General features: G+C 41.7%; 1 protein-coding gene across 5 annotated transcripts in view; it reads left to right on the top strand.

Moving 5' to 3' along the window:
- Nucleotides 1-7,943, top strand: part of frem1b (Fras1 related extracellular matrix 1b) — a 52,818-nt gene extending 44,875 nt beyond the window's left edge. For all 5 annotated transcript variants that reach the window (XM_055060999.1, XM_055060992.1, XM_055060983.1 and 2 more), the window contains 9 exons: nucleotides 470-671; nucleotides 809-953; nucleotides 1,033-1,162; nucleotides 1,549-1,621; nucleotides 1,697-1,846; nucleotides 2,394-2,665; nucleotides 3,642-3,757; nucleotides 6,817-6,902; nucleotides 6,974-7,943. In XM_055060999.1, coding sequence (XP_054916974.1) covers nucleotides 470-671; nucleotides 809-953; nucleotides 1,033-1,162; nucleotides 1,549-1,621; nucleotides 1,697-1,846; nucleotides 2,394-2,665; nucleotides 3,642-3,757; nucleotides 6,817-6,902; nucleotides 6,974-7,173 — 1,374 coding nt within the window. In that variant the 3' untranslated portion in view covers nucleotides 7,174-7,943. The remainder of the gene's footprint in view (nucleotides 1-469; nucleotides 672-808; nucleotides 954-1,032; nucleotides 1,163-1,548; nucleotides 1,622-1,696; nucleotides 1,847-2,393; nucleotides 2,666-3,641; nucleotides 3,758-6,816; nucleotides 6,903-6,973) is intronic.
- Nucleotides 7,944-10,770: the final 2,827 nt, after the last annotated feature.

Raw genomic sequence — 10,770 nt, 5'->3', positions numbered from 1 at the left:
CATCTGCGTCCTGCAGGTCCAGCAGAAACCAGAACCTCAGATGTAGAAAAGTCTTCAAATGCAGGTCTGATTCTAACGAGCTGAGCTGTCGGGCCAGAATCTCCAGATGCTGAGCAGAACCTTTCCATCCCCAATCTGTAAAAAGTTTGTCCTGCTGCTGATTCAGAGATTAGCAGCTGAATCTGCAGCACAATGGTGACACCAGGTGGTCATAAAGTGGAGCTGCACCATGAGGATTCTCAGAACCGAAACAGAACCTTCACAGAACCTTTTGCTTTAACTCAACATGTGGTCAAACAAAATCAATATTAAGTTTGGATATTTTTCACAGATTCTGGAGTTTTGTTGAAAAACCGATCCAGAAATCAGAAGAACTCCAGCCGAACTCTGCACTGGAGGCATGGAGTCCAGTCGGTGCTGGTCCCGGTCTTTTGGGTTCCTGGGTGACCCATGTCTCCTCTGGACTCAGGTGGAACAGGTGGACCGGGTCGCTCCCAGTCTGGACCGCCTGGAGAGTCCCAGTATGGTGACGGACCTCGGCGCCGGCCGCTACGGCATCTTCATCACCAGCACACACCTGCGGGGCTCGGACCCGGACAGCCCAGCAGAACTCCTTGAGTTCTCCATCATCACGCCGCCTCAGTTCGGATCCTTGGAGAACGCAGCCACAGGTAGAACCGCAGGACAGTTCTGATCCCCAGTGGGTCAGAACTTCCTGTTCTGGTCTTGGTCTCTGTCACCGCCTGCCTTTAACTCAGTCAGCACCAGAACCTACTGGGCCCCGGGTCATCCCCTCCTCGTCCTGCAGGGTCCGCCATCAGCCGGCGTTTCACCCAGCGCGATCTGGACCGGCGCTCCGTTCTCTACGTTGTCCCGGTTGACGTGGACGTGACGGCCGACGGGTTCTGGTTCCGACTCGTGGACCTGGCCGGAAACCGAACTCCACCTCACAGGTAGGCGTCCGCTCAGGTGACATCACTCAGTACCTGTTGGTTTGGTTCCCAGACTCCGGTTCTGGTTCTGGTTCTGCAGGCTGGAGCTGTTCTGGTCCCGGGTCCAGCTGTCTGCCAGCTGCTACAGAACCTGTGAGACTTCGGGGACTCTGCAGATCCAGATCCAACGTGGCGGGCGAAGCGCCGACCCGGCTTACGTTTCCATCCAGGTGAGTCCAGGTTGGGACGAATCGGGTCAAACTATCCAAACCAGAACCAATCTGAGCAGGTCAAAGGTTTACCCACAGAGGTCAGACCATACCAGGTTCTGCAGGGTTCCACCCCACGGTCCATTTCCACGTTTTCCCGATGTGTTGGACTGAACCCGGTTCTGACGGCCCTTCAAACTCGGAGGCTCCAGTGGTCCGGATGATCCCAGTAGAACCAGCTGCTGGGCCTTCTGGTTCTCGCAGCGAGCCGGTGGTTTGTTCCCTCAGGCAGCCGACCCGCAGCAGAGTTCTGATGGAAACTGGATGGGATCAGAACTCATTTGAATAACAAACTGAACGATGCTGAAATGTTTGTGTCAGCTGAACTGGTCGGAGTTTTGCTGCAGGTGGAGGACGGATCGGCCAAAGCCGGCCGGGATTTCACCCACAGCTCAGCGGCTCTGATTCAGTTCGACACAGGTCAGACACGAAGCCGCTTCTCCGTCCTGATGGGCTCCACTGCCGGCCTGATGCGTTACATCCTGTTGCCTCCAGGTGTGAACGTAAAAACCTGGAGCGTCTTCCCATTGGACGATGGCCTGGAGGAGAACCACGAAGCGTTCAGCGTTGCTCTGAGCAACCCTCAGAACGCCGTCATGGGTCAGAGAAACACCGCCACCGTGGAGATCATCGACCCCCGCTCAGGTCAGAGCAGACGCCGTTTCTGTTTTGATCTGTGGGTCAAGCTGCAGGGGGGGCCGGCGGTCTGTAGGGGGGGCCGGCGGTCTGTAGGGGGGCCGGAGGTCTGCAGGGGGCTGGAGGTCTGCAGGGGGGCCGGAGGTCTGCAGGGGGGCTGGCGGTCTGCAGGGGGGCTGGAGGTCTGCAGGGGGGCTGGCGGTCTGCAGGGGGGCTGGAGGTCTGCAGGGGCTGGCGGTCTGCAGGGGGGCTGGAGGTCTGCAGGGGGGCTGGCGGTCTGCAGGGGGGCTGGAGGTCTGCAGGGGGGCTGGCGGTCTGCAGGGGGCTGGAGGTCTGCAGGGGGGCTGGAGGTCTGCAGGGGGGCTGGCGGTCTGTAGGGTTTGCTGGCGGTCTGTAGGCTGAGGCTCCCCAGTCCAACAGCTCCCCCTACTGGTCCTGACTGTTACCCCAAAGGTAACAGTCAGGTAGTGGGGATGAACTGATGATGAAACAAGTGCTGCAGTTTCAGGTGAAAGCTTCTTCTCTCTAAATTTGTTCCCTGATCTCCGTCTGCCAGGACGCTGCGACCCAGAAGACCTAAAGGTTCAGTCTGCTCCTCTTCATCCTCAACCTCAGGAAGAGGAGGATGAAGACCTAGTGACCGACATTGAGGCGGAGCTTCTTTGGGAGAAGCAGCCCCACCCTCCCAGAGGAGACGTCCCACACCGCCAGCCTTCCCTAGACGAGGCGGAGCCACAGGACCAGGCGCTACCTGCACTCACCCACAGCTTAGAGGGGCGCCTGCAGGGAGCGAGCACTGGGAGCACTGGGAGCACTGGGTTACAGAAGGTGGGTGTTGCCTGAAAAGTCTGAACTCATCAGGAAGTTCCGATGTCCTTCAGTGGGACCAGGATCTGCTGAAGCTACAGTCAGGAGGTTTCAGAGAGACATCTGGTCCGAAGGGAGGACGCTGGTTCTGAGACGTCCAACACGTCCAACCTGTGTATGGACGCGTTGGACTGAATGTCAGTGTAAATGTGATCCGAAATATCTGAAAAGGACTGAATAATTCCAGCAAGTGGAATAATCTAAAAAGAAAACCAAAGTGGACCCAAAACGGAGCCCTGTGGGACCCCAAAAGTTAAGGGGCCGGAGTCAGCACCTGTCCTGATAAATGTGAGCTGAGCCAGAGACACCAGCCAGGACCTGGTGGACAGAGTCACAGAGATCTGGTGAAACCAGCACCAAGCATTTCACTCATCAGCGCCACCAACAGGTGGTTATGGACTCTCACTGAGGCCGTCAGTGGAAAGGAGTTTAGAAAGCCGGACTGAAGGATCAGAGTGATTTACTGAGAAAGAGAAGCTTTAGATGAGACCAGGGTCAGGAATAGGTTCCTTTAGGTCAGGGGTCACGGTGTGACGGACCCTTGCATCAAGGAGCTGCTAATTATTGACAAAACTGTTGGAGAGGTGGCAATTACAGCCTGGACAAGCAGAGAGGGGGGAATATTTCCAGTGAACAAGTAGAGAGTTTCATTTGAGCAGTTAGTGAAGTTGAGTCAGTTGTTGGAACTGGAACAAAAGAAGGAACGGATCCAAACACTGAGGCTCACCAGGAAACGCAGAGCAGCTCACAGACGCGTGTCTTCTGTCCTGGCTGCCATGGCAGCCACCATGATGCTGCATTTGGATCAGAAACTTGTGGCGTCTCAATTTCTGGTCCTCTGCTGAAGCATCACCACACAAAGGTCCAACGGTCCAGCCGTGTTCTGGTTGGTTTTGGTTCAGGACTTCTTCTACAGACCAGCTGTTCTCCCTTCCAGACGCTGACCCCGTCCAGCGCGTGTCATGAGGGCTGGACCGCCTACAGGGGGCGCTGCCACATGGTGAGCCGGTCCGTGGCCAGCTGGGCCAGCGCCCACAGAACCTGCTCTCTGCTGTAAGTACCAGCCTCTGGTTTTGATGGAAATCCTGCCCTCTGACCTCTGACCTCTGTAGGTGAAACATAAACTCTGACCCAACCGTCTGCGGTGATGAGGGTCAAAGTTCAGCTTGGTTCTGATGGCGTCATTAGATTATTGAGGGTTTTAATTATTTTGATTATTTAAATGTTTTTACTGGGAGGAAAACCAGTAAGCGGCTGGTTCTGGCTGTTACCGCGGAGCTCCAGCAGGTCGAGTTCTGATCAGAGAAATCGACTCAAGACAGAAACAGAAAACTAATCTGTGATAAAACTTTTCATCCATCTGCTTCCCTTTATCCGGGTCGGGTCGCGGGGTCAGCAGCCTAAGAATGGAGGCCCAGGCTTCCCTCTCCCAGCCTCTTGTTCCACGGCGTTCCCAAGCCAGCCGGGAGACATCGTCCCTCCAGTGTGTCCTGGTCTTCTCCTCCCAGTGGGACCTGAACTCCTCACAGGGAGCCTCAATCCTGACCAGATGCTGAGCCTCAACTGGCTCCTCTCCATGTGGAGGAGCAGCAGCTCTAGTCTGATCCCTCCTGGATGACTGAGCTTCTCTCTCTAAGGAAGAGATCAGCTCCCTGCGGAGGAAACCCATTTCAGCCGCTTGTATCAGTGATCTTTCAGTCATGACCCAAAGCTCATGACCATGACCTCTGAGTACAGCTCATGGTGGACTTTTGCAAGTCCGTCAAACACCTGTAGACCGGTTGGGTGAACTCCCAGAACCCTCCAGGACCCTCTGAGGGTGTAGAGCTGGTCCAGTGTTCCACGACCAGAACCAGAACCACACTGCTCTTCCTGAATCCGAGGTTCAGCTATCCGACGAACCCTCCTCTCCAGAACCCCTGAATAGACCTGGCCAGGGAGGCTTTAGAGTGAGACCGCTCTCTAATTGGAGCACAGCCTCCGGTCCCCCAGTCTGCCAATACGGGGGAACTGCCCCCGATGTCCATGCGATACTGCAGAGTCACGTCAGCCAACACAACCCTACATCCAGAGCCTTGAGGAACTCCGGCCAGACGTCATCCACCCTGAGGCCCATAGGTGGAGAACCCTAACCCCTAGTTTAGTTTTATCAAAGCTAAACTTTGATCAAACAGGAAAACACAGCACAGCACATCTGGCCTATGGCAGCAGAAGCTCCTCCAACGGGTGGAGAGCAGGAGGAAATATTTGCTCCGTCTGGGGGGAATCAGTGGCTGACCTCCCTTAGATGTATGACCTCTGACCCTACCAAAGGTCACAGTGTTGGTGGACAGCTGGCTGGAGGTGGCGGCTGGAAGCAGCTAGTGTTTCCTGATGTTTCCTGGTGTTTTCCTGATGTTTCCTGGTGTTTCCTGGTGTTTTCCTGATGTTTCCTGGTGTTTCCTGGTGTTTTCCGGTGTTTCCTGATGTTTCCTGATGTTTCCTGATGTTTCCTGGTGTTTTCCTGGTGTTTTCCGGTGTTTCCTGATGTTTCCTGGTGTTTCCTGGTGTTTTCCGGTGTTTCCTGATGTTTCCTGGTGTTTCCTGATGTTTCCTGGTGTTTCCTGGTGTTTTCCGATGTTTCCTGGTGTTTCCTGGTGTTTTCCGGTGTTTCCTAATGTTTCCTGATGTTTCCTGATGTTTCCTGGTGTTTTCCGATGTTTCCTGGTGTTTCCTGGTGTTTTCCGGTGTTTCCTAATGTTTCCTGATGTTTCCTGATGTTTCCTGGTGTTTTCCGGTGTTTCCTGGTGTTTTCCGATGTTTCCTGGTGTTTCCTGATGTTTCCTGGTGTTTTCCGGTGTTTCCTGATGTTTCCTGATGTTTCCTGGTGTTTTCCGGTGTTTCCTGGTGTTTCCTGGTGTTTCCTGATGTTTCCTGGTGTTTCCTGGTGTTTTCCGATGTTTCCTGGTGTTTCCTGGTGTTTTCCGGTGTTTCCTAATGTTTCCTGATGTTTCCTGATGTTTCCTGGTGTTTTCCGGTGTTTCCTGGTGTTTCCTGGTGTTTTCCGATGTTTCCTGGTGTTTCCTGGTGTTTTCCGGTGTTTCCTGATGTTTCCTGGTGTTTCCTGGTGTTTTCCGGTGTTTCCTGGTGTTTCCTGATGTTTTCTGGTGTTTCCTGGTGTTTTCCGATGTTTCCTGGTGTTTCCTGGTGTTTTCCGGTGTTTCCTAATGTTTCCTGATGTTTCCTGGTGTTTTCCGATGTTTCCTGGTGTTTCCTGATGTTTCCTGGTGTTTTCCGGTGTTTCCTGATGTTTCCTGATGTTTCCTGGTGTTTCCTGGTGTTTTCCGATGTTTCCTGATGTTTCCTGATGTTTCCTGGTGTTTTCCGATGTTTCCTGGTGTTTCCTGATGTTTCCTGGTGTTTTCCGGTGTTTCCTGATGTTTCCTGATGTTTCCTGGTGTTTTCCGATGTTTCCTGGTGTTTCCTGGTGTTTTCCGGTGTTTCCTAATGTTTCCTGATGTTTCCTGATGTTTCCTGGTGTTTTCCGGTGTTTCCTGGTGTTTTCCGATGTTTCCTGGTGTTTCCTGATGTTTCCTGGTGTTTTCCGGTGTTTCCTGGTGTTTCCTGGTGTTTCCTGATGTTTCCTGATGTTTCCTGATGTTTCCTGGTGTTTCCTGGTGTTTCCTGGTGTTTCCTGATGTTTCCTGGTGTTTCCTGGTGTTTTCCGATGTTTCCTGGTGTTTCCTGGTGTTTTCCGGTGTTTCCTGATGTTTCCTGGTGTTTCCTGATGTTTCCTGGTGTTTTCCGGTGTTTCCTGGTGTTTCCTGGTGTTTCCTGATGTTTCCTGATGTTTCCTGATGTTTCCTGGTGTTTCCTGGTTTCCTGGTGTTTCCTGATGTTTCCTGGTGTTTCCTGGTGTTTTCCGATGTTTCCTGATGTTTCCTGGTGTTTCCTGATGTTTCCTGGTGTTTTCCGGTGTTTCCTGATGTTTCCTGATGTTTCCTGGTGTTTTCCGGTGTTTTCCGGTGTTTCCTGGTGTTTCCTGGTGTTTCCTGATGTTTCCTGATGTTTCCTGATGTTTCCTGGTGTTTTCCGGTGTTTCCTGGTGTTTCCTGGTGTTTCCTGTGTTTCAGCTTCAACAGCAGCCTGAGCAGCGTGCGCTCCAGGAAGGAAGCCGCCTGGATGTGGAGGTTGGCGGGGAGGAAGTCCTTCTGGATCGGTGGGAACGTTTCTGTCACTCCACCTTCAATGAACCCAATTTCTGCTGCTGACATTCTCTGTTGTCCTCAGGTCAATCTGGAGGTCACGACCTCTGGGTGTGGGACAAAGGTCATTCAGCCAGACTCCAGGGGGCGCCGGCCAGCCGGGATGAAGCCCGCTTCGGTTCAGATTGTGTGCTGGTTGAAAACCCCAGAAGATGGATTCCTACCAACTGCTCAGCCGAAGCCCAGCATTCATTCATCTGTTCCTCAGAGCCGCCGCCACCGTGATGCCGCCACCGTGATGCCGCCACCTGATGCCGCCGCCGCCGTGATGCCGCCAAACGCCTGCCCTCTCGTGGGGACGCACATCGCTCCAAACTCTCGCATATTGATGAGAAAACGGACTGAAATATGACCGAAGTTTCTTGTTTGTAACATTATCACGTGTCTTAAGGATGTGAAACGTTGAAGGTTTTCAGTCAACATTTTCTCCAGATGGTTTGAAATCCCCAGATTTTTCTTTTAATAATAGTTTAAAGCTTTACATGACATCATGCATTTTCTATCATCTTTAACTGTCTAGTCTATTAGGATGCATTTTCATTTCTGAAACTGCTAATATTTGTCCTGTTGATATGAAACCAGGAGCTCAGAGAAAAAAAATCATTATGGAGAAAAGCTGAAATGATCTGAACTTTTCATTCTTCAAGTTATCAGGTTGATGCATTTTACGACAAAGCAAATGATCAGTTTTTTGATCTGCAGACTCTTTATATTTTCCTCAAATATTCTGTTGATATAAATCTTATATCAATAGAATATCTGTTGAATATTCTATTTGTATATTTTCTTCCATAAATAGACTAATGAAACCGTTCATTTTCATGCTTTCATCCTCATAAAACAAATTTGTTTTCCTTTTTTTTATTAGAACCAAAAGAAAAAAAATATATATATACACACAATACACATCTCACTATGGAATATGCTGATATTCACTAATCAGCTCACGCAGGACGGTCCTGACGAAACACAAAAATAAAAATTACAATATTATAGTTCAGCCTCTTTTTTCCCCAGCAGAAAAGAAAAATTAAACAGTATAACAAAAATCAAAACAAGCCCCCTTCAGCTCAAAGTCAACCTGATGGAAATCAAATATATCAGTCATCAGATATGAATACCCATATTTCTGAACAAAACAAATTTCAGCGACATGCACCTTTAGTCGGGCAAAACTTCCAAGTTTGAAAAATAAGAAAGAAAACATTTCCATTTTTGGTCAAACTTCTCTGTCGGCTTTACAGTCTCAAGCTTCAACAAAAACATGACGTGTTAAACCCAGAGGGACATTTATCATTTATTATCATTTATTAACATTTAGCATTTATTAACATTTAGCATTTATTATCATTTATTAACATTTATCATTTATTAACATTTAGCATTTATTAACATTTATTAACATTTATCATTTATTAACATTTATCATTTATTATCATTTATTAACATTTAGCATTTATTATCATTTATTAACATTTATCATTTATTAACATTTAGCATTTATTAACATTTATCATTTATTAACATTTATTAACATTTATCATTTATTAACATTTATCATTTATTAACATTTATCATTTATTATCATTTATTAACATTTATCATTTATTATCATTTATTAACATTTATCATTTATTAACATTTATCATTTATTATCATTTATTAACATTTATCATTTATTAACATTTAGCATTTATTAACATTTATCATTTATTAACATTTAGCATTTATTAACATTTATCATTTATTAACATTTATTAACATTTATCATTTATTAACATTTATCATTTATTATCATTTATTAACATTTATTATTTATTATCATTTATTAACATTTATCATTTATTATCATTTATTAACATTTATCATTTATTATCATTTATCATTTATTATCATTTATCATTTATTAACATTTATCATTTATTATCATTTATTAACATTTATCATTTATTAACATTTATCATTTATTATCATTTATTAACATTTATCATTTATTATCATTTATTAACATTTATCATTTATTAACATTTATCATTTATTAACATTTATCATTTATTAACATTTATTATTTATTATCATTTATTAACATTTATCATTTATTAACATTTATCATTTATTAACATTTATCATTTATTAACATTTATCATTTATTAACATTTATCATTTATTATCATTTATTAACATTTATCATTTATTAGCATTTATCATTTATTATCATTTATTAACATTTATCATTTATTAACATTTATCATTTATTATCATTTAACATTTATCATTTATTATCATTTATTAACATTTATCATTTATTAACATTTATCATTTATTATCATTTATTAACATTTATCATTTATTAACATTTATCATTTAACATTTATCATTTATTATCATTTATTAACATTTATCATTTATTAACATTTATCATTTATTATCATTTATTAACATTTATTATTTATTATCATTTATTAACATTTATCATTTATTAACATTTATTATTTATTATCATTTATTAACATTTATCATTTATTATCATTTATTAACATTTATCATTTATTATCATTTATTAACATTTATCATTTATTATCATTTATTAACATTTATCATTTATTATCATTTATTAACATTTATCATTTATTAACATTTATCATTTATTAACATTTATTATTTATTATCATTTATTGTCATTTATTATTTATTATCATTTATTAACATTTATCATTTATTATCATTTATTATTTATTATCATTTATCAACATTTATCATTTATTATCATTTATTAACGTTTATCATTTATTATCATTTATTAACATTTATTATTTATTATCATTTATTAACATTTATCATTTATTATCATTTATTGTCATTTATTATTTATTATCATTTATTAACATTTATCATTTATTATCATTTATTAACATTTATTATTTATTATTATTTATTATCATTTATTAACATTTATCATTTATTATCATTTATTATTTATTATCATTTATTATCATTTATCATTTATTATCATTTATTAACATTTATTATTTATTATCATTTATTAACATTTATTATTTATTATCATTTATTAACATTTATCATTTATTAACATTTATTATTTATTATCATTTATTAACATTTATTATTTATTATCATTTATTATCATTTATTATTTATTATCATTTATTAACATTTATCATTTATTATCATTTATTAACATTTATTATTTATTATCATTTATTAACATTTATTATTTATTATCATTTATTAACATTTATCATTTATTAACATTTATCATTTATTAACATTTATCATTTATTATCATTTATTAACATTTATCATTTATTAACATTTATCATTTATTAACATTTATCATTTATTATCATTTATTAACATTTATCATTTATTATCATTTATTAACATTTATCATTTATTATCATTTATTAACATTTATCATTTATTATCATTTATTAACATTTATCATTTATTAACATTTATCATTTATTATCATTTATTAACATTTATCATTTATTATCATTTATTAACATTTATCATTTATTAACATTTATCATTTATTATCATTTATTAACATTTATCATTTATTAACATTTATCATTTATTATCATTTATTAACATTTATCATTTATTAACATTTATCATTTATTATCATTTATTAACATTTATCATTTATTAACATTTATCATTTATTATCATTTATTAACATTTATCATTTATTATCATTTATTAACATTTATCATTTATTAACATTTATCATTTATTATCATTTATTAACATTTATCATTTATTAACATTTATCATTTATTATCATTTATTAACGTT

The sequence above is a fragment of the Poeciliopsis prolifica genome, unplaced genomic scaffold, assembly GCF_027474105.1.
Source record: "Poeciliopsis prolifica strain line A6 unplaced genomic scaffold, Auburn_PproV2 SCAFFOLD002, whole genome shotgun sequence".
Taxonomy (NCBI): Eukaryota; Metazoa; Chordata; class Actinopteri; order Cyprinodontiformes; family Poeciliidae; genus Poeciliopsis; species Poeciliopsis prolifica.
This window is presented reverse-complemented; position numbering and strand designations above follow the sequence as displayed.